Genomic DNA, 21,515 nt, shown 5'->3' on the forward strand with positions numbered 1-21,515 from the left:
CCACCACCACTGAGGCCCGGTGGGGAAGAGCGAACCAATGGGAGGATGAGTTAGGACGATGAACCAATTGGAGACAGAATAACGAGGTTAGTAGGCGGGATTTTACCGCCAACGAGCCAATCGGAAGCTGCTCCATCCCGGCAGGGCGCGGCGGCGGACCGGAAGAGCGGCGGCGCTCTAGTGGGAGTGTCTGTGTCCGCGCAGGCGCAGTGCGCGGCGCCCGGCCATGCCGAAGGGAGCGCGGCCGGCGGCGGCCAAGCAGGAGGAATGGCGGGGGGACGGCGAGGGCCCGGGTGAGCACCGGGACCGGGATCGGAACCGGGATCGGTACCGGGGAGGGGGCCACAGGGACCCCGCGGAGCTGCGGGAGGGGGGGACCGGGGTGGGGCCCTGGAGGGGGAGTTGGGGCCTTGGGGGGGGAGTTGAGGCCTTGAGGGGGGCTTAACCTTTTTGGGGGGGGGGGGTTAACCCTTTGAGGGGGGATGTCCGTTTGGAATGGCGGTATTCCCGCTTGGAATATGGGATCAACCCCTTGGGGGGGGGGGGGATGACGCTTGGAGGGTGTAATTAACCCCTTAGGGGGGTCCCGCCTGCACTGTTGGGTTGGTGGGAGGGGGACATCCGGGTCCCCTGGGACTTGTAGCCCATAGGGGGGGCTCTGGGTGCTTGAGCCCCCTTTTCCTTTTCCCTTCCCATTTTTCTTCCCTTTTCCTTCTCTTTCCCTTGTTTTTCCTTCCCTTTCCCTTCCCCTTGTTTTTCCCTTCTCTTTTCCTTCCCTTTCCCTTCCCTTCTGTTTGTTTCCCCTTTTCCTTCCCTTTCTCTTCCATTTTTTTTCCTTTTTCCTTCCTTTTTCTTCCTTCTGTTTCCTTTTTCTTCCCCTTTTCCTTCACTTTTCCTTCCTTTTTCTTTCCTTTCCCTTTTCTTCCCCTTTCCCTTCCCTTTTCCTTCCTTTCCCCCCCCAGACCAGCCGGTGAAGAAGGGCAAGAAGGACCGGCGAGGCAAGAAGTCGGTGAGCACCAGTGCCCCCCCCCTTTCCTTCATCCCCATCACCCCCTGCGCCTGCACCGGCCCCCCCTGACCCTTCCCTTTGCCCCCCAGTTCTTCGAGGAGCTGGTGGAGGAGGAGAAAGCGGCGCCCGCTGAGCCCCCCCCGGCCCCGGACAAGGAGGCACCGGCCCAGCAGGTTCCATAATGACAGGGGGTGGTGATGACTGAGCCCTAATGAATGGGGTGAGGGAAGGGGGGGTTAATGAGGGGTTATTCCCCTCCCCCCCCCCTTTTCCCAGGCTTCCCGGAGGAAAAAGGAGCGGAGGAAAGAGCGGCGGCGGCCGGGGGCGGAGCCAGAGCCCGAGGAGCTGGAGCTGAGCCGGCGCCTGCAGGAGCTGGCGGCTGCTGACAGCGAGGAGGAGGAGGAGGAGGAAGGTGAGGCCCGGCTCTGCCGTCACCCCCGTTCCCAGGAGCATCCCATTGGGAAGCGCTGGGCTGGGAGCTCCACGATCCTGCATTGATTCCATCCCCTTCATCTCCGCCCACAGCTCCAGCACCCAGGAAAGGGGGGAGGAGGAGGAAGGTGAGCGCATGGGCGGGGGATGCCAAAACAAGGGGGAAAAGGAGCAGAAATTGGGATATTTTGGAATGTTGGGAAGGGGAAGGAAACGCTTTGGGATCCCCCCCCCCCCCAGGGTGGCAATGTCTTTGCGGCGCTGAATCAAGAGCAGAGCGAGGAGGAAGAGGAGGAGGAGAAGAGGAAGGAGGAGGCAGCCCCGCGGCCTGGCAAGGGCAAAAGCCATAAGGTTGGGGGGGGGGGGACAGACAGGGCTGCCCAGGGGGCACCCCGAAGCCTGGGTCCTGCACATCCCTGATTCCCACTTCCGGTGGCTCCAGCAGGAGGAAGAGGAGGGGGAGAAGAAGAGGAAGAGCCGGAAGAACGAGAAGACCAAGAGCAAGCGGCAGGTGAAGGACGCTGTGGGGAGGGGGCACCACATTGAGGGGGGGGTCCCCACACTTTGGCCTCTCAATCCCTGTTTCCCCACAGGGAAAAGCCCCCAGTGAGGATGAGGCCGAAGGCTCTGATGAGGATACAAAACCCAAAGGCAGGAAGGTGAGGAGGGGGGGTTCCCTCTTTGGGGGGGGGGTGTTAAGGGCCCACATCCCCCTTACACTGTCTCATGTCCCCCCCCCAGAACAAGTTCACAGCCCTTCGGGATGAGGATGAGGAAGATGAGGCCGAAGAGCCCCAGAAGGGCAACGAACCTGTGAGTGCCTTGGGATGAGGGGAAGGAAGGAGCCCACCCCCAGTCCCCAGATGCTGTGGGGCTGATGTGGGGCTGGGGGGTGTGGGGTGTCCCCTGCTGCAGCCCGAGGAGGAGGAGGAGGGGAGGAAGGCAGAGCCCGACGCCCGCATCAGCAAGAAAGAGAAGAAGAAGATGAAGAAGCAGGTAAAGGAGGCTGGGCCTGGGTACCAAAGGGGCGTGGCTATGGGGGATGGGGCGTGGCTTAGCGTTGACCACGCCCCCTTTCCCTTTCTCCCCCCTCCCAAAGATGGAGTACGAGCGCCAGGTCGCCACCATCAAGGCAGCGGCAGCAGCGGGCGAGGAGGACTTCTCGGTGTCCCAGGCCGAGCTCTCGTCGCGCCAGGCCATGCTGGAGAACGCCTCCGACATCAAGGTGGGCCCCAAAACCGCCCTAAATCACCCCAAAATCTGGTTACGTCCTGTGTCGTCCCCCCTCACCCTGCGCTGTTGTAATGGGAAATTGGGGGGGGATGGAATGGGCTATGGACATGGGGAAGGGGGGGAGCTGGGTGAACCCATTATATTGGGAACTTGGTTCCCAATTGGTTCCCATTATACTGGGGAAAGGGGGGACTGGACCGTCCCATTGCAATGGGGAAGCGGTGTGGGACCTGGAACCCCCCATTCTGTTGGGGAGAAGAAGCCTTTCGGCCCCTACCATTGCACTGGGAAAGGGGGGTGCTGGGATGAAGGGGGGGGTTCGGAGGCCTGATCCCCCCCCCCAAATCCCTCCCTATCCCAGCTGGAGAAGTTCAGCATCTCCGCCCATGGCAAGGAGCTCTACGTCAACGCCGACCTCTACATCGTGGCCGGGCGCCGCTATGGGCTCGTAGGCCCCAATGGGTGGGTGCCCCCCCCCCCTTAGGTGTGCTGTGGGGTGGTGGGAGGGGGGGGTTATGGGGGTCAATGGCAGCCTCGAAGCCCCCCTTTGGCACCAGGAAGGGGAAGACGACGCTGCTGAAGCACATCGCGAACCGGGCGCTGAGCATCCCCCCCAACATTGATGTGCTGCTCTGCGAGCAAGGTGGGTCCGGGGGGGGCTGTGTCCCCGGTAACCCTAAAACACCTCCAAAAGACCCCCAAAACACCCGTAAAACACACCAAAACACCCCAAAAGCACCCCCAAAACACCCCTAAAACACACCAAAACACCCCTAAAACACCTCCAAAACACCCCCAAAACACATCCAAAACACCCCTAAAACACACCAAAAACACCCCTAAAACAACTCCAAAACATCCATGAAACACCCTCGAAACACCCCCAGAACACCCAAAACCACCCCAAAACACCCCTAAAACAATTCTAAAGCACCCCGAAAACATGAGAACACCCAAAAACACCCCTAAAAACACCCACAAAACACCCCCAGAACAACCAAAACAGCCCCCAAAATGCTCTGAAAACCTCCCAAAACCACCCACAAAAACCACCCGAAACACCCCCAAAAACACCTCTAACCCCTCCCCAAACCCCCCGAAACCCATCCTAAACCCCCCCCTCCTTGTCCCCAGAGGTGGTGGCCGACGACACCCCCGCGGTGCAGGCGGTGCTCAAGGCCGACACCAAACGGCTCCGGCTGCTGGAGGAGGAGAAGCGGCTGCAGGCGCTGCTGGAGCGCGGGGAGGACGCGGCCGCCGAGCGCCTCGAGAAGGTACCGGCCCCATTGATGTCTGTGGGGTGGGGGGGGCACCCTATAGACCCCCCCTTGGCTCTCATTGACCCCAATGCAGGTGTATGAGGAGCTCCGAGCCATCGGCGCGGCCGCGGCCGAGGCCAAGGCCCGGCGCATCCTGGCCGGGCTGGGTTTTAACCCCGAGATGCAGAACAGAGCCACCAGGAAGTTCTCCGGGGGGTGGCGGATGAGGGTGTCCCTGGCACGGTAAGTGATGGGGTTCTGGGGGGGGGGGGTACAGCACAAGCACCCCCAAACCCCATCCATCAACGGTGCCTTGTTCAGTGCCTTGTTCATGGAGCCCACGCTGCTGATGCTGGACGAGCCCACCAACCACCTGGACCTCAACGCTGTCATCTGGCTCAATAAGTGAGAACAGGGGGTGAAAAGGGGGGCACACACACAAAAAGGGGGAGTCCCCACAATGTGCCCCCCACCCCACTGTGGTCCCAGTTACCTGCAGACCTGGAAGAAGACGCTGCTGGTGGTGTCCCACGATCAAGGCTTCCTCGATGATGTCTGCACCGACATCATCCACTTGGATGCCCAGCGCCTCTTCTACTACCGGGGCAACTACAGTGAGTATGGGGGCAATTACCGGGGGGTGTGGGGCAGTTAAAGGGGGTAATTACCCCTCGGCATCCCCCTTGCAGTGACCTTCAAGAAGATGTACCAGCAGAAGCAGAAGGAGCTGCTCAAGCAGTTTGAGAAGCAGGAGAAGAAGCTGCGGGACCTCAAAGCCGGGGGCAAGTCCACCAAGCAGGCGGTGAGTTTGGGGTGCGCGTTCCCATCAATGGAGGCGCCCTCGGAAGGGATTTACCCATGGATCCATGCGGTTTCCCATGGGATGCTCCTCAGGAGAAGCAGACCAAGGAGGCGCTGACGCGGAAGCAGCAGAAGTGCCGGCGCCGGGGGGCGGACGAGGAGGCAGCCGAGGCCCCGGAGCTGCTCAAGAGGCCCCGGGAATACACCGTGCGCTTCACCTTCCCCAACCCACCCCCTCTGAGCCCCCCCATCCTCGGCCTCCACGGTACCGGCGCTTGGGGGGCGGCTATGGGGTGGTTATGGGGTGGTTGGGGGGGACCCCAACCTCTCATTCCCCCCCCCTATGTCCAGGGGTTGACTTTGGCTACGAGGGGCAGGAGCTGCTGTTCCGCAACCTGGACTTCGGCATTGACATGGACTCGAGGGGTGAGACCCTACGTAAACAAAGGGGAAGTGGGGGGGCAGCAATGACCCAGCCCATCTGAACCGGCCCCCCTTTATACCACCCCCAGTTTGCATCGTGGGGCCCAATGGCGTGGGGAAGAGCACACTGCTGCAGCTGCTGACCGGGCAGCTCACCCCGGTACGGACCCCCCCCTTCTATAACGGGATGGGGGGCACAAGGAGGGGTTTGGGGATGTCCCCCCACCCAACCCGTTCTAATAACGATGCTGTCCCGCAGACACGGGGGCAGATGCGGAGGAACCATCGGCTGGTGAGTGCGGAGGGGGTGGAGCCTATGTGGAACAGAAGGGGCGTGTCCTGACGGAGGCTCCGCCCCCCAGAAAGTGGGGTTCTTCAACCAGCAAGCGGCCGAGCAGCTGCGCCTGGAGGAGACGGCGGCCGAGTACCTGCAGCGCGGCTTCAACCTCCCGCACCAGGACGCCCGCAAGTGCCTGGGCCGCTTCGGCCTGGAGGGCCACGCACACACGCTGCAGATCGCCAAGCTGTCCGGTGCGCATGAATGGAGGCGTGGGAAATGAGGCGTGGCTTCTTAAAAGGGAGGGGGGGAGGCTCAGCCAATGAGAGGCGAGCGGCTGAGCCCCGCCCCTCGCGCAGGCGGGCAGAAGGCGCGCGTGGTGTTCGCGGAGCTGGCGTGCCGCGAGCCGGACGTGCTCATCCTGGTGAGTGACGGGAGGAGGGGGCGGAGCCAGCGAGGGAAGGGGCGTGGTCAGGCGTTGAGGCTCCACCCCTTTTTCCCACGGCAGGATGAACCCACCAACAACCTGGACATCGAGTCCATTGACGCTTTGGCTGACGCCATCAATGACTACAAAGGAGGTGAGATAGGGGGGGAAAGGCGGTGGTGGGAACGGTTTGATGACGTCACCGTGACGTGGCGATGACGTCACCGCGCAGCCGTCATCGTGGTGAGCCACGACGCGCGGTTGATCACGGAGACGAGCTGCCAGCTGTGGGTGGTGGAGGAGCAGGGCCTCAGCCAGATCGACGGCGACTTCGAGGATTACAAACGGGAGGTGCTGGAGGCCTTGGGGGAGGTCATGATCCACCGGCCCCGCGAGTGAGGATGGGGGGCTCGGGGGGGAGATGTGGGGCAGAGATGTCCCTGTCCCACAACTCACCCCTGGCTGGAATAAAGAGCTGGGTGCAAAGCGGCTGTGCAGTGATTCTGAGTGCGTCAGTAGGTTCCAGAGTGAACCAGTGCGTTCAGTGACCCCTCAATAGCATCCATTGTGCCCCCCAAAGTGATCTCCAAGTGTCTCCATTGTGCCCCCTACGTGACTCTTGTGACACCTCAATGGCTCTATTGTGCCTAAGTGGGCTCCTAGTGACCCCCAAGTGTCCCCATTGTGACCCCTTAATAGCCTCATTGTGCCCCCCAAAGTGATCTCCATTGTGCCCCCAAGTGCCTCTCTTATGACCCCTTAATAGGTTTCACTGTGCCCCCCCCAAAGGGCCTCCAAGTCTCTCCATTCTGCCCCCTAAGTGTCCCTGTTGTGACCCTTTAATAGGACTCCATTGTGCCCCCCAAGTGGGCTCTAAGTGACCTCTGACTGTGCCCCCAAGTGACCACGTGACCAGACCGGCGGCCCCGCCCCTTTTTCCACCATCGGTTTATTATTAATGTACAAAATATACAAAAGGGGGGAGGGGCCCCGCGCCGCCCCTCCCCCACCCAATGTTTTCACAGAAAACAGCTTCCGGCGCAGCCCCTCCCCCACCCCCTTCGCCCCTCCCCCAGTGGCGCAGCCCCTCCCCCCAACGGCGGCGCAAGGGGGGGGTATTTAGTGTATGGGGGTAGGGGGGTACACACAGAAGGGGGGTGTAAATCGGGGTGCACCAAGGGGGGACCGGCCCCCCTGTAGGGAAGGATTTACACCCCCCTATTGTGGGTAAATGTGCCCCATAAGTGGGGGTTTGTGCCCCCTAAGCTGGTATTGATACCCCTGGGGAGGTGCTTACACCCCGGGGGGGGGAGGGGGCTAAAATCTCTGGGGGGCTATTTACACCCCGTAGTGGGTATTTACACCCCTTGAAGGGGGACGGAGACCACAGGGAGGGCATTTCCGCCCCATAGCTGGGTGCTTACACCCCATAGGTGCCCATTGCCACCCGGAGGAGGGTTCTTCCTGCCCCATAAGTTGGTATTAACACCCCTTAGGGGGGGTACTGACACCCCCAGGAGGATCACCCTGCCCCATAGATGGGCATCAACACCCCATAGGTGGGCACTAACACCCCCAGGGGGATCACCCTGCCCCACAGACGGGCACTAACGCCCCATAAGCAGCCATTAACACCCATAGCTCCCCCTTTCCCCCCCCCAACAGGAGACCATTCCCTACCCCATCACCACCCCATAGCTGCTCATTACCCCTTGGAGGGAATGGGGAAGGGGGGGGCATCACAAGAGGCCTCATAGAAGCCATAAACGTGGTGGCTGCGGCGCGAGAGGGGGAGGCAGGGTTATGGGGGGGGCTATGGGGCAGCTATGGGGCGGCTATGGGGCGGGTGGGAGAAGGCACACTTGTTCTCGTACCTGCAGCTGCCCTTGAGCAGGAAGTGGCGGCAGACGGCGCGGCTGGACCGGGCTGCGTGAGACAAAGGGGGCATGAAGGGGGGGCATCAGGGTCCGGCCCCACAGCGGGTGTGGGACAGCAATGGGGCACCCCATTGGGGAAGGAAGGGGGGCGGTCTAGAGATACAGAGGGGATGCAATGGTGGAGCCCCATAGAGCTTTGAGCTGTGCGCTATGGGGGGGTGATGGTGAGGACTCTATGGGGTGGCTGGGAGCCCCATAGAGTGGTAGTGGAGCCGCTATGGGGCAGCTGAGGAGCCCCACAAGGCTCTCGTCTCTGCCCTAGGGGGTGCTGCTGGGGGTGACTGGGAACCCCACAGTGCACCTATCCCTGCCCTATACCTCAATGCTGCACCTGCTACGGGGCAGGTGTAGAGCCCCACAGTGCCCTGATCTCTGCCCTATAGCCTGATGGTGGGGCATTCTCCATGGGGCAGATGTGAGCCCCACAGTGCCTGATCTCTGCCCCACAGCCTGGTAGTGCTGCGTTCTCCATGGGGCGGATGTGAGCCACACAGCACCCCTATTCCCTGCCCTACAACCTGCTGGTGCCCAAGCACAATGGGGCCGACCCCCTGCGGGCCACAGGCTGAGCCCCAAAGCACCCCTCTCTCTGCCCCATAGACTGGCAACGGGGCTGTGCTGGTCCCTGTGCACGGCTATGGGGCAGCCCCATAGCCCCTGCCCCTCCTAGAGCCAGGCTTAACTCCCAGCATGCCCTGCGGCTCTATGGGGCAGAGGGCGGGGGGGAAGGGGGGGGTCTCCCCTCTCTCCCTGCCCTAGAGCCCCATTGGGGGCCGGCGCCAATCGGGGCCCCTGCCCCACGGCCCGGGGGGCTCCAGGGGGTGATGGGGAGGGGGGGGCTCCCCCCCCCGCCACCGGGGCAGAAAAGGGGGGGGCGGGGGGGGTGGGGGGGAGGGGGCACCCACAGGCCCCTCCCAACCAGGGCCGGGGCCGGGCCCCCCCCATAACCAAGCCCCCCCCCCGCCGCCCCCCCCACATTTACCTCCTGCGTGGCCGCGGGGGTGCTCTCCGGGGTGGGCTCTGCCGTGATCACCGGGGGGGCCCCCCCTTGCGCCGCCCCCTCCCCCACTCGGGGGGGGCCCCCCGTTGCGGCCCCCCCCACCCCCACCCCCTCCTCGGCACCGGTACGGGGGGGGCGGGGGGGGCTCGGCCCCGCTGCGCCCTCGGGGTCTGTGGAAGGGCCCCCCCCCTCCGCGCATGCCCCCTCCCCCACCGTGGGGGCCGCCGCCCCCCCCGCGCATCGCCCCTCCCCCTCCCCCTCCCCCCGCTTCGGGGGGGTCCCAGAAGTCGCCGCCGCGTTGAGGAGGGGGTGGGGGAGGGGGCGGCCCCAGCAGCCGGGGGCCCCCCCCGGGCATCCCCCCCCCAGGGCCTGGGGGCAGCCCCGGGCCCCCCCCTCCGCCGCCGTGGGGCCCTGCAGGGAGAGAGAGGAGAGAGGAGGGTGAGGGGGGGCGGGGGGTGGTTATGGGGTGACCCCCCCCATGTCCCATCCCCCCCCCCCACCCCCCATTGTCCCCTATGGGGCACTCACCAGGCATGGGCCCCCCCGGGGGGAAGTGCTGCATGGCCTTGGGGCCCGGTGGGAAGCCGTTGGCCATGGGGCCGGGGCCCAGCAAACCGTGGGGCACTGGAGGGGGGGACAGAAAGAGGGGGGTGTTAGGAGAGTGGGGGACCCTAAACCCCCCCATTGGTCCTTATGGGCCCCCTCCACAGTCTGTGGATGTTTAACCAAGCATCCCTGTATCCTTGCTGAGACAGGGACCAGTGTCCCCATCACATCCCTAAACCAAGGGCATTCCCATATCCCTCCTGGAATAGGACACTGCGGTCCCATCTGTGTCCCCATCATGTCCCTAAGACAAAAGCATCCCTGTATCCTTGCTGGGACAGGGACCACTGTCCCCATAGTGTTCCTAAACCAAAGGCATCCCTGTACCCCTAAAGGCATCTAGGCATCCTGTATCCCTGGGCATCCTGTATCCCTAAACCAAAGGCATCCCTGTACCCCTAAACCAAAGGCATCCCTGTACCCCTAAGCCAAAAGCATCCCTGTATCCCTAAGCCAAAGGCATCCCTGTTGGTTGTTGGTTCCCTAAGCCAAGCATCCCTGTATCCCTAGCCAAGGCATCCCTGTACCCGGTTGCCCTAACCCAAAGGTATCCCTGTATCCCTGATGGGACAGGGACCAGTGTCCCCATCAGTCTTCCTAAGCCAAAGGCATCCCTGTATCCCTAAGCCAAAGGCATCCCTGTATCCCTAAGCCAAAGGCATCCCTGTATCCCTAAGCCAGAAGCATCCCTGTATCCCTAAGCCAGAAGCATCCCTGTATCCCTAAGCCAGAAGCATCCCTGTATCCCTAAGCCAAAGGCATCCCTGTATCCCTAAGCCAGAAGCATCCCTGTATCCCTAAGCCAAAGGCATCCCTGTATCCCTGCTGGGACAAGGACCAGCGCCCTTATTGCTTCTCCAAGCCAAAGCCACCCCAACGCCCATGCTAGGGCAGTGTCCCCATCCCCTCCACCATCTCCCCCACCACCACCCCCCCATATCCCTGTATCCCCCCCCAGCATTCCCAATGTTCCCAACATTCCCGCTCACCTCCGCCGGGCCCCGGTGCCTGCAGGTTCCCCAGGAGATGCTTGATCTTATCCGAGTAATCCGGTTGCTTGAGGAGCTCCTCAGCCTTGTGGGTGCTGGGACCACCCTGGGGGACACACACACAGAGAGAGGGGCTCAATGGGGGGGTCCCATAGATCCCCCATCCCTGGATCCCTATGGAATGGGGTGCGGATACCATGATGGAGCTCAGGATCTCCTGCATGTTGATGCCTGCACCCGGGGCCGGGCCCTGGGGGCTCTTCCCGGCTCCAACGCTTCCCATGAGGTTGGCCAGGACGGGTGGGAGCTTGGCACCGGCCTCAGGTGATGGGGAGGCCGCTCCCGGATCCAATCCATCGGGATAAGGCCCTTCCTCACTGGAGCAGTCCTGGGGAGGGGGTAAGGAGAGGTGGGAATGGGGGCAATGGGGTCGGAAGGGAGAGGGTGGGGTTTGGTTGGAGCTGGACTGACCTCATCCAATGGGATCAGCTTGGGAGGAAGCGGCTCGTAGGATTCGGGATCGGGCTCGTGTGGGCTGTCGGGAACGCTGTAGGGGGGGGAAAGGGGTTGGTGATCACAGGGATCCAATGGCATCCCCTCAAATCCCAAAGGCTTTGGATCCATAGGGAGCCCCATCCCAACGCTGCGGAGCTGATCCAGATGCGCATTGATCCTAAGGGATCCCAGCCCCACCGATGCCGGGAATGGGACCAGGACCCCTAACCCAAGATGGGGCTGATCCCATGGGATGCGCTCACCTCTCCTTGGACAGGAAGAGCTCCTGCAGGATCCCCTTCTCCCTCTCGGCCTGGGTGAAGCGCTCCCGGCTCCCACTGCCCGGCACCACGAGGGGAGCCGGGAGCTCCAGGAGCTTGGGGTACATCCATGGCACCTTCTCCTCCATGGCATCGTGGCTCAGGCGCCGCGCCGTCTCGAAGGCCTGCCGGTCCTTGAGCATCTCCCGCTTGGCCGCTTCCCCAAAGTCCTTGATCTTGTTCACGTTCACTGTCCCCACAATGGGAACGTCACTCGGGATCAGGCTGGGATCACCCCCCCGTTCCCAATCCATGCCTAGGGAAGGGCAGCACCCACCTCGCTCTGTCTCATCCAGCTCGAAGTAGAAGTACTCCCGGAGCCTGCCCTCCTCTGGCCAGCTCACCGTCTTCTTCTTGCGGCCCTTCCTGGTGAGCTGCCCGCTTTCCAGAGGGTTTTCCAGGCCTTTGGAATCGCCGCCTGCCTCCGAGGGGCCTGCAGGGAGCACGAAGGCCTCAGCACCCCCTTTTAACCCCCCAATAATGGTTCACCCGTTCCATCCCCACCGCTCACAGGTCTCCATGGGCTCCGGTACTTCCACAGCGGGCACCGGTGTCCCGGGCCGGTCCGGGTCCATGGGCTCCGAGGCCGCGGTGGGCTCCGGGGATGAGGGCTTGGTGGAGGTGGCTTCGGGAGCTGCCTTCCCCTCGAAGGGGCTGGGCTGTGGGGAGGGAACAGGGTAAGGAAGAGACCCCCAGATCCTGGGAGAAGCCCCATTACCCCAGCAAACCCCCCCGTTATCCCACCAAAAGCCCCCCGTTATCCCACCAAAGCCCCCCGTTATCCCACCAAAAGCCCCCCGTTATCCCACCAAAAGCCCCCCCGTTATCCCACCAAAGCCCCCCGTTACCCCAGGAATCTCCCCCTCACCTTGGCCGCGGTGGGGGACAAAACCTTCTTCTTCTTCTTGATCTTGATGCCGGGGATGGGGGCAGAGTTGAGGGCATCCAGGAAGCCCAGGCCCTCCATGGCTGTGGGACAAGGGGGGAGAGGCGGCGTCACCCCAAGCCCAGCACCCATGGGTGCCCCGCACCCAGCCCAGGGCTCCCCCACACTCACGCTGGGGGGGGATGATCTTGACTTTGATCTCCTTGGTGGCGTTGGGGGCCGTGTTCAGGGGTTTGTATTTCTTCTCTGCGGGGGGAGCATCGCCGGAGGCCGAGGAGAGGCTGGGGGGGAACAGGGAAGGGGTGAGGAGGGACCCCAGAACCAGCCCTGGGCACCCCAAACCCAGGCCTGAGCACCCCTAAACCAGCCCTGAGCACCCCTAAACCAGCCCTGAGCACCCCTAAACCAGCCCTGGGTACCCAAAACCAGCTCTGAGCACCCCTAAACCAGCCCTGAGCACCCCTAAACCAGCCCTGAGCACCCCTAAACCAGCCCTGGGTACCCAAAACCAGCTCTGAGATACCCAAAACCAACCCTGAGCATCTCTAAACCAGCCCTGAGCACCCAAACCCAGCCCTGAGCACCCCAAACCCAGCCTTTAGGACCCTAAAACCATCCCTGAGCACCCTAAACCCACCACAGTGACCCCCCAAACCCCCCCCAGACTCACTTTTGCCTCTTGATGGGCATTGGTTTCAGGCTGTATTTATCAGTGCTGGAAGCAGAGTTCACTTTCTTCAAGGGCACTAACGAAGGCACCTCCATCTCCAGCCCTGCAGGGGTGGGACCAGGGTCAGTGGGGTGCTGCAAAGTGGGGCATGACCCCCCAAAACAGCCCCAAGAGGCCGGAATTCCCTTGGGAATTACCCGTGGAGCGGAACTTGGCGTGGCTGGGCGCTGTGGTCCGCAGGGACTTGGGTTTCTCCCTCTTCTTCTCCATCACCTCCTCGCTCTTGGCCTCAGCTTTGGCCTCCTGGGGCTTCTCCTGGGCGGGGGTTTTGCTTTTGCTTTCCTCTTTCCGCTTCTTTTTGTCCCGTTCTGGAGGAGATGCAATGGGAAAGGGTGAGGTGGAGGGGGTGGAATGGGGGGGGCGAAGGGAAGGGAAGGGGGTGCTGGGGGGGGCTCACCACTGGGCTGGGCACTGCTCTGGGAGCGGATGACAGCCATCCAGTCACTGACCAGGATGGAGGCGAGGCGGCGGAGCTCTGCGGGGACGGGGGGGACAGGGGGTTACAGGGGGGCAAATGGAGGGGTTAAAGGGGGGTTAAATGGAGGGGTTAAAGGGGAGTTAAAGGGGGCAAATGGAGGAGTTAAAGGGGGGCAAATGGGGGTTAAATGGGAGTTAAGGGAGGCAAATCGGGGTTAAGGGGGGGCAAATTGGGGTTAAGGGGGGCAACAGGGGGCAAATGGGAGTTAAAGGGTGTAAATGGGAGTTAAAGTAGTTAAAGAGCAGCAAATGGGAGTTAAAGGGGGGGTAAATGAGAGTTAAAGGGGGTAAAGAGGAACAAATGGGGGTTAAAGGGGGGTAAATGGGAGTTAAAGGGGGGTAAAGGGGGGCAAATGAGAGTTAAAGGGGGCAAATGGGGGTTAAAGGGGAGTAAATGGGAGTTAAAGGGGTAAAGGGGGGTAAATGGGAGTTAAGGGAGATAAACTGGAGTGAAAGGGGGGTAAATGGGGGGTTTTGGGGGGGCTCTCTGGGGGTGCTCACCTTCATCATCGCTGGACTTGCTGAGCTGCTTCACCAGCTTGGCTGTGTTGTTCTGCAGGCAGAGATGGGGGTGAGCGGAGGGGCAGGGGCCAAAGGGACCCACAAGGAACCAAAAGGGATCCAAAGGCACCCAAAAGACACCCAAAGGGACCCAAAAGGCATCCAGGCACCATAAAGGCACCCAAAGGGCACCTACAAAATGATCCAAAGGGCACCCAAGGGATCCAAGAGGCACCCAAAAAGGGAGATAGAAAGCATCCAAAGTGCCCCAGAATGCACCAAAAGGCAACCAAAATGCACTCAAAAGGATCCTAAAGGCACCCACAGGGATCCAGAAGGCACCCAAAAGGGATGCAAAAAGGGGACCCAAAAGGCACCCAAAAAGGGAGCCAAAAGGCATCTAAAAAGGGACCCCAAAATCATCCCACAGATACAAAAGCCACCCAAAGGACAAGCAAAGGAACCCCAGGGGTCCCCAAAAGCACCCAAAGGGATCCCAAAGCCCCCCCAAAAGGCCCCCCAAAGCCCCCCGACCTGTTTGAGGTGGTCCACAGTGAGAGGCAGATGCTGCAGGGTGAGCAGGATCTGCTGCAGGAAGGGGACGTTGTTGGAGGCTTTGGAGCCGGTGAGCCAGGTATTGAGCAGTTTGTACCCCCCAATGCGGATGAACCTAGGGGAAAAGGGGGGGAATCCTTCAGGATGCAGCTGGGAATGGGGTGCCCTGAGCCTTTGGATGGGCTCCCATTGCTCTTACTTGGCCAGGATGTCCTGGGCACGGGTCTGCAGCAGGATGTTCAGGTAGATGCAGCGGCTCACCAGCTTCTGGGAGTCCTTCATCAGGCTGGAAATGATGGGGGGAAAAGAGGGGTCAGCCCCCCCTCTATGGCAGTGACACAATGGGGGGGACATTGGGGGATATGGGGGGGCACTCACTTGAAGATCTTGGTGATGCCCTCCATGCTCTTGACCTCGCCATCGCGGCCCAGGAAGCAATCCAAGCCCTTGAGGAGCTCCTTGGGGTCGATGGGGCCCGAGCCCATGGCAGGAGAGCCCTGAGGGGGGGGAACAACAAGAAAGGGGGGGTTAAGACAGCAGTGACCCCCAAGACAGCACTGACCCCCCCTCAATGTCCCCCCTTTAACCCTTGTCCATCCCCCCTTCTAACACAGGGATAACACCAAAGGGATCCTAAAGGTACCTACAAAAGGATGCCCCATTCATGGCACTGTCACCCCATCAGGTCAGTAGCAGGGGATGGACCCCCTCATAATGGGAGGGGGGGGCAGCACCCCCATGCTAAATGAGCCCCCTAAAGGGTAATTAACAATCGGTGCTTAATGAAGAGGGGGCAACACAAGGACACAGACGCAAGGTGGGGGGCAAGGAGCGGCGCCGGCGCAAGACTTGGGGTCCCCCCCCCATTGCATCAACAGCATCACCTCCTCCATCTCATTAATGACTCCAACACCTATTAACAACCAAGGCTCTAATTAGCACCCCCCCACACCCTGGTAATGACCCAGCCCCAGGGTGGGGTGGGGGGGTCATGCCACTGACGTCAATGAGAAGCTGCTCTGGGTTCATTAAGTTCATTAAGCCTGGCTTAGTTAATGAGGGCAGAGGTGGGGCTGGCCTGGATTGGGGGGGGCACCCGTGTGGCCCCCATTTAATCCTTAAGGAATGAGCTGGGCCTTCCTTAGTGCAGGCTGGTTAAAGGATACAGGAAGCAGAGCCCCCCCCCACCCCAATTTGGGGGGGTATTTTGGGGGGTGCTGAGCCAGGTACAGGCTGAGCCTCTGTAAAGACACAAAAGCAGGTTAAATGGAGCAGGACCCCCCCGACCCCCCCTGTAACTCTTAATTGGGGGTAATTCATTAACCCCAAAGGCTGCTTAAAGCACCAAAGGCCTCTGTAACCTTTGACCTCATCAAAGGAACCAATCTATGGGGGGGGGACAGGACATGGGAGGTCCCAAAGGACAAGGGGGGCCCAGCCGTGGCTTTGCCCCCACTCCTTAAGGCTTTGGGGGGGTCACAGAGCAGCAAACACCAACCCCAAAGGCACCAGCATGGGGTGACAGGGACCCCAACACACACTGAGTCCCCCAATGGGGGTAAATCCCACCCCCAAAATGGGGGGGCACCAACTCTATCAGCACCCCTAGCCGCCAGCCCCCCCTCATTGCCATCACCGTGGTTTGAACCCCCCCAAATGCTGGTTTTGGGGGACAAAACCCCCATTTCTGATGGAGGTCATACAGACCCCAAAAGCACAAGGTGGGGGGGGCAGCCCGCTGTGCCCCCCCCCAAAGGGTAATGCTATCACTGGAGAGCACATTGGGGAGGAAACGGCTGTACCCCCGGGTTCAAATTTGGGGGGAAATGCTCCAAAACGCTTCATTTTGTGCCTAAAAATGTCCAATTTGATGGAATTTTCTCTGCTTTTAACCAAAAAGCTTCAGATTGGGGTGCGTGGTTGGTTGGGGCAGGGAGGGGAGGGCTGAACCCAGTGCAGCAGCCGCATGCACCGGGATAGGGCCCAAAAGGAAGGGGTTTTGGGGGGGTTATTCCCAGTTAAAGCCTGGATTCAAAGATGAAGCGGGTGAAATGGAATCGGGACCAAAAAGGGGGATTTTGGTTGCTTACCCGCTTGGTGCTGCTCTTCCCCTGCCTTTTGTCTGTTCCTAAAGCCCGCAGCACCTCCACGCTGCCAAGGGGGGGCAAGGTCATGGGGAAAACGGGCTAAAAGTGAGGAGTTTTGGGGTGTGCCCCCCCAAAAAGGGCTCTTTTTTTGGGGGGGGTCAAGCCCAGTGATAGCATTTCCCTGTCACGATAAAGGCAAGGTTATCAGTTGCTCGCCAACGCTGCCCCCCCCCCCCAAGCAACACACAGAATGAACCAAAAACCCCTCAAATCCACCCCAAATCCCATGGGGAGAGCTCGCAAACGACGGGAAAAGGAAAGGGGGGGGGATCATCGAGAAATTAAGTGCAAATCCTGCTTTTTTTAAGGAGAAAAAGGGGGGTTTTGGGCACAACCACCAAGAGAAGCAAGGTCCCACTGTGTGCGGCACCAGAGTCCTGCGGATGAAAGCCGAGGGGGGGGTTTAAGGGAATGGGATTGGGATAAATGCAAGGAAAAGGGGGGGAATGAAGGGAAAAGGATGGGTAAGGAAAGGGGGGGGTGAAGGTCTGGGGGGGCCCTGGCCGGCGGCGCGGTGGGAGGGGTTTGGGTGGTTGCATCAGCCAGGGCCGGCGGCGAGGCCCCGGCGCCATCTTAGGAGCCAAAAACAACCAAATTGGGGGGGGTTCGGGGGGGAAAAAGGGTGGGGGGGGAACACACATTAACAGCAATACCCCCATAACCCCCCCCCATTGCCCACACCGCGGCCGCCAAGTCAACCACAGCACCCCCCCCTCCCCAATTCATTAAAGATTGGGGACCCCCCCTAAAAACACTGGTATTAAATAGGGGTTCAAAGCCCCCCCCCGACCTGTAATGGAATAAATCGCTATGAAATGAATCAATAAAAGGGGGGGGAAGGGAGCAAAGGAGTTAAAGGCAAAGACAAAGAGCGGGCAGCAGCCGCGCCATCTTGGCCCTCACCCGGAGCTGCCTTTATGGAGGAGAAGGGGGGGGGTTGGATTTAAGGGTGTTTTTTAAGCAACCTCGTTCTTTTTTGCTTGAAAAAAGCAGGATTTTGGGTCCGGCTACACCTGCCTGAGCTTTATTTCTACATTACACCCCCCTCCCCGGCACCACTGAACCACGTTTTAACCATCCCCCCCCCCCAACCACGCGCGCTCTCCCCTTTCTCTCTGCGCAAAACCACTCCTAAAATGGCACCTAAAAAACACAAAGAAATAAGAAAATAAATCAATTTTTGAGCATCACCGCTCCCCCCCCCAACCTCCACCCCCCCCCTCCGCAATCTTTATGGACAGATTGCTCGAGCCCCACCATTAAACCCCGTTTTGGGGGCATTCGGAGCAATTTGGGGGGGGGTTTGGGGTCGGTTTGGGGACCCGGTAAAGCCCGCATCGGTTGAAACCTCTTTGGCCAAGCGTCCTCCAACACCTTCCTCCCGTTCTTTACGCTCTTTTTTGGGTGGTTTTGAGGGGTTTTGGGGGGCTATTTGAAGGGGGGGGGTTGAGCTGGTTGGAAATTCAACACTTACTATCCAATTATTTTGCTCGCCGACTGCGCTTCAAGGTTTTGGTTTAGGCATTGGTGGGGTGCTCAGAGCCAAAAAAGAGCTGCTGTGGGCTGGGTCATGGTTGGAAAAAAGGCAGCTTTGGGGCTGCAGAAGGGAGGGGGTTTGGGGTTGTTTTTTTCCCTATAAGAGTGGCTTTTGTCGCGTTAAATGGTGGCAAAAAGAATCAAAAAGCTTGCGGAAAAAATCGGAAAAAATCAGGGAGTTTTGGCTGTTTCCCTTTGGATTTTGGGGCTGGGAAGAGGGGAAAGAAGAAAGGAGGGGGATATGTTTCTAAGTGGCAGTTTCCTTCAGGTTTGCAACGGCTTCCCAAGGGCGGTCCAAAGGACGGAGGCTGCGATGGCGGCTCTTCCACGGCACCGGGCGGGAAGTTGGGAAGGGGGGAAAGGGAAGGGGGAAGCGAGCTTTTTCCTCCCCTTTTTGTTGGCTTTTTTGTTGCTGTTGTTGTTGTATTTTTAGAGATTTTATATATTTTGTTTTTTGTTTGTTTGTTCTTTTTTGTTTGTTTTGTTTTGTTTTTGTGTGTTTTGTTTTGTTTTCTCGTGGTAAAGGCGCCGGCGTCTTTCCAGAGCAACCGAACCTGGAGCGGGGAAAGGAGAAACAAAAAAACAACAGGAGAAAAGGGGGTGGGTGGGGTGGGGGCACAATAAATAAAAAAATAATGGAAAAAAATTAGAAGCAAAGAAGAAAAGACACGAAATGATTAGCACTCATCCCCGGTTAAAGCTTTAAAGGGGGGGGTGTTAAAAAAGCCGAAGGAAATCGCCCTTTGAAAGGGGGGGGGGGGATTTACCTCAGCGCTGAGGGAAGCTGAGGGCGCCCCCGACGGCCCCCCCAGCGACGGGGGATGGGGAAAGGGGGGGAGACAGCCACGTGCTCAATGCAAAGGGGGTGATGGCGATATAAAAGGGGACCCCCCCCGCCCCACAGCGCCCACCCATTGGGCCCCCCCACGCCTGCCGCAAGTCTTTACTCACCTTCACCCAGCCCTCAGAATGGCGGCGGGGAGCGCGGGCGGTTGCTTTTATAGCGGGACACGCCCACCACGCACGGCCGCGCCTGCGCCGAAGCCTCCGCACTGCCCACCCTTGCGGATTGCTCATGCGCAGTGGCAGCGCGCTATTGCGTCCTCAGCCCCGCACCCCCCACAACGGTGTGGCGCAGTTTTAATTCAAGCGGCGGGCACCGCGCATGCGCGGAGGGGGAGGTGGAGCCGTACAACAAGATGGCGGCGCCCCGCCCCTCGCCACACCCCGGGGCAGGCGGGGCCTAGCGGTGGATCGGCGGCAAAGATGGCGCTGCCCAGGAGCGTGGCGCTGTTGCGGGCGGCCGGAGCCGGCCTGCGGGCACTGGGGCGGCCGCTGTGGGCTCGGGTGAGGCGCGGGGAGAGGGGAGGGGGAACCGGGCATTGGAGGGGGGGGGGAACCGGGGCAGCGATCGGAACGAAACGGGGCCCGGTGCTGTGCCACGTGCGGGCGGGCAGGTCACGGGAGCTGGGCTGTGACGTCATAGGCAACGTCACCGCTAGCGCCGGCCTCCCCTTTCCTCGCGGTGTGACGTCACAGCGGCTCCCGTCAGGTGACCGGGGTGGGGGTTGATATTGGGGAGGGGGGAGAAGCATCACGCCGTTATGTCACCGCCGTGACGTCATCGCCGTGACGTCATCCCCCCAGGACACCCCCCGCCTCTGCAGCACCCAGGAAGCAGCCAAACCCCCCCCGAGCCCCTACGAGGAGCGGCCTTGGGAGTACCTGGAGAGCGAAGGTATTGGGGGGGTCCCCATCCCCAAATACACCCCGAAACACCCCAAAATCAGCGCCCTAAAAACCCCAAAATACCCCCAAACCAACCCAAAACCCTCCTGTGTTGTGTCCATCCCCCCCCCACAGAGTACCGTGCCACCTATGGCGACCAACCCGTCTGGTTTGGCTACCGCCGCAACCACAAAGGATCCATCCCCCCCCAGCGCACCCGCAAGTCCTGTGTGGTGAGGGGGGACGGGGGGGGGGGAGATGTGGGGCAGGTGGGGGGGGATGTGGGGCAGGGGGTTCCCCTCTGACCGTATTCATCCCCCCCCCTGCAGCGCAAGGGGAAGCCAGTGGGGAACCCCTGCCCCATCTGCCGGGACCACAACCTCCACGTGCATTATAGGGTAAGGGGGGGGCTTTTCCTGCCCTTTTCCTTCCTTTTTCCTCCCCTTTTCCACCTTTTTCTCCCCTTTTCCTCCTCTCCATCCCCACAGAACGTGAAGCTCCTGGACCAGTTCATCTGCCCGCACTCAGGCATCATCTTCCACCCCACACGCACAGGTAGGGGCCACCCATGGGTGCCGTAATTACACTTACACGTGTCATTGGGACACTCATGGGTGCTACAGTGACGCCTGTGGGTGCTATAATGACGTTTCCACGTGGTATCGTGACACTCATGGGTGCTGTAGTGACACTGCTATGTGGTATAGTGACACCCATAGGTGCTGTAGTGGCACCCATGGGTACCAGAGTGACATCTGTATGTTATAGTGACACCCATGGGTGTTATAATGACACGTATATATGTTATAGTGACACTCATGGGTGCTATAGTGACAACCATAGGTGCTATAGCAACAGCCATAAGTGCTACAGTGACCCCTATAGGTGCTATAGTGACCCACGTAGGCACTATAGTGACCCCCATACATGCTATACTAGCAACCATAGGTGCTATAGGACCCACATAGGCGCTATAGTGACACCCATAGGTGCTATAGGACCCCCATAGGTGCTATAGGACCCCCATAGATGCTATAGAGAACCCCATAGGTGCTATAGTGACCCACGTAGGCACTATAGTGACTCCCATAGGCGCTATAGTGACACCCATAGGTGCTATAGGAGTACCCATAGCTGCTATGGTGACTCCCAGAGGTGCTAGAGTGGCACCCATAGGCATTATAGCAGCACCCATGGGTGCCATGGCATCACCCATAGGTGCCACAGCATCACCCGTGGGTGCTATAGTGACCCCCATAGATGCTATATAGACACCCATGGGTGCCATGGCGGCGCCCATCTCCTTCCCCTGCAGGGGTCTGCATGAAGCAGCACAAGCTCCTCTCCCAGGCCATCGCGCAGGCCCAGGACCACGGTGAGGCCCTATAATGGGTGCTGGGGGGGGGTGCTCAGCACCCATGGGTGCCCCCAGCCCCTCACCCCATTGCAGGCCTGCTCTGGCTGCAGGTGCCCTTCGTGCCCACACCCCAAGGGGACTTCACCAACCGGCACCCGGCCGTGAGCAGGACCCCCCCGCGGCCCGGCCTGGCTCCCCCTCAGCCTTGGTACCCCTGGTACGAGTGGCAGCAGCCCCCCGCCGCCGCCGTGGCCCGCATCCGCCGCATATACCGGAACTACCTGAAGGAAGGAGCGGCCTCCGGCACCCCCGCGGCCCCGGTTGAGGGGCAATAAAAGCGTTTTCACCCCCCCCGCCATGTCCCGGCGTCATCTTCTTCCCCTGGGGGAA

General features: G+C 60.6%; 2 protein-coding genes across 5 annotated transcripts; one reads left to right on the forward strand and one right to left on the reverse strand.

Moving 5' to 3' along the window:
- The first annotated feature begins 211 nt into the window (after positions 1-211).
- Positions 212-6,272, forward strand: ABCF1 (ATP binding cassette subfamily F member 1). Its single transcript, XM_061360371.1, has 26 exons — positions 212-293; positions 963-1,009; positions 1,099-1,182; positions 1,286-1,421; positions 1,535-1,569; positions 1,682-1,792; positions 1,887-1,952; positions 2,035-2,100; positions 2,183-2,254; positions 2,357-2,437; positions 2,541-2,666; positions 3,036-3,136; positions 3,232-3,317; positions 3,809-3,948; positions 4,028-4,176; positions 4,255-4,338; positions 4,423-4,547; positions 4,623-4,735; positions 4,828-4,999; positions 5,086-5,160; positions 5,247-5,317; positions 5,417-5,449; positions 5,520-5,688; positions 5,794-5,858; positions 5,943-6,015; positions 6,094-6,272. The coding sequence occupies exons 1-26, from the start codon at positions 227-229 to the stop codon at positions 6,258-6,260; spliced, it is 2,514 nt and encodes an 837-aa protein (XP_061216355.1). The 5' UTR covers positions 212-226; the 3' UTR covers positions 6,261-6,272.
- A 2,271-nt stretch (positions 6,273-8,543) lies between these two features.
- PPP1R10 (protein phosphatase 1 regulatory subunit 10) lies at positions 8,544-21,497 on the reverse strand. Of its 4 annotated transcripts, none has more exons than XM_061360368.1 (18): positions 21,407-21,497; positions 14,736-14,854; positions 14,557-14,643; positions 14,337-14,472; positions 13,803-13,854; positions 13,222-13,299; positions 12,962-13,132; positions 12,765-12,867; positions 12,266-12,375; positions 12,077-12,177; positions 11,720-11,867; positions 11,486-11,641; positions 11,152-11,398; positions 10,865-10,940; positions 10,590-10,781; positions 10,394-10,499; positions 9,327-9,422; positions 8,544-9,209 (listed from the first exon to the last, which is right to left on the reverse strand). In XM_061360368.1, exons 1-18 carry the CDS (start codon positions 21,482-21,484, stop codon positions 8,554-8,556), a joined length of 2,712 nt encoding a protein of 903 aa, XP_061216352.1. In that variant the 5' UTR covers positions 21,485-21,497; the 3' UTR covers positions 8,544-8,553. The 4 variants fall into 4 exon arrangements, with proteins under 4 accessions (XP_061216352.1, XP_061216353.1, XP_061216351.1 ...); XM_061360369.1 differs by lacking the exon at positions 21,407-21,497 and adding an exon at positions 17,979-18,142; XM_061360367.1 differs by lacking the exon at positions 21,407-21,497 and adding an exon at positions 16,448-16,672.
- Between the last annotated feature and the right edge of the window lie 18 nt (positions 21,498-21,515).

The sequence above is a fragment of the Neopsephotus bourkii genome, unplaced genomic scaffold (assembly GCF_033783945.1).
Source record: "Neopsephotus bourkii isolate Nb327-2 ecotype Australia unplaced genomic scaffold, CSIRO-AGI_Nbou_v1 NB_1025, whole genome shotgun sequence".
NCBI lineage: Eukaryota > Metazoa > Chordata > Aves > Psittaciformes > Psittacidae > Neopsephotus > Neopsephotus bourkii.

Coding starts and splice junctions, on each gene's coding strand:
- ABCF1 (XM_061360371.1), top strand. CDS start 227: ATGCCGAAGGGAGCGCGGCCGGCGGCGGCCAAGCAGGAGGAATGGCGG. Junction 294..962: donor GGGGGACGGCGAGGGCCCGG/GTGAGCACCGGG, acceptor TTCCCCCCCCAG/ACCAGCCGGTGAAGAAGGGC. Junction 5,689..5,793: donor GCAGATCGCCAAGCTGTCCG/GTGCGCATGAAT, acceptor CCCCTCGCGCAG/GCGGGCAGAAGGCGCGCGTG.
- PPP1R10 (XM_061360367.1), bottom strand. CDS start 16,531: ATGACCTTGCCCCCCCTTGGCAGCGTGGAGGTGCTGCGGGCTTTAGGA. Junction 12,868..12,961: donor CGCCAAGTTCCGCTCCACGG/GTAATTCCCAAG, acceptor CCACCCCTGCAG/GGCTGGAGATGGAGGTGCCT. Junction 12,376..12,764: donor ATGCCCATCAAGAGGCAAAA/GTGAGTCTGGGG, acceptor GTTCCCCCCCAG/CCTCTCCTCGGCCTCCGGCG.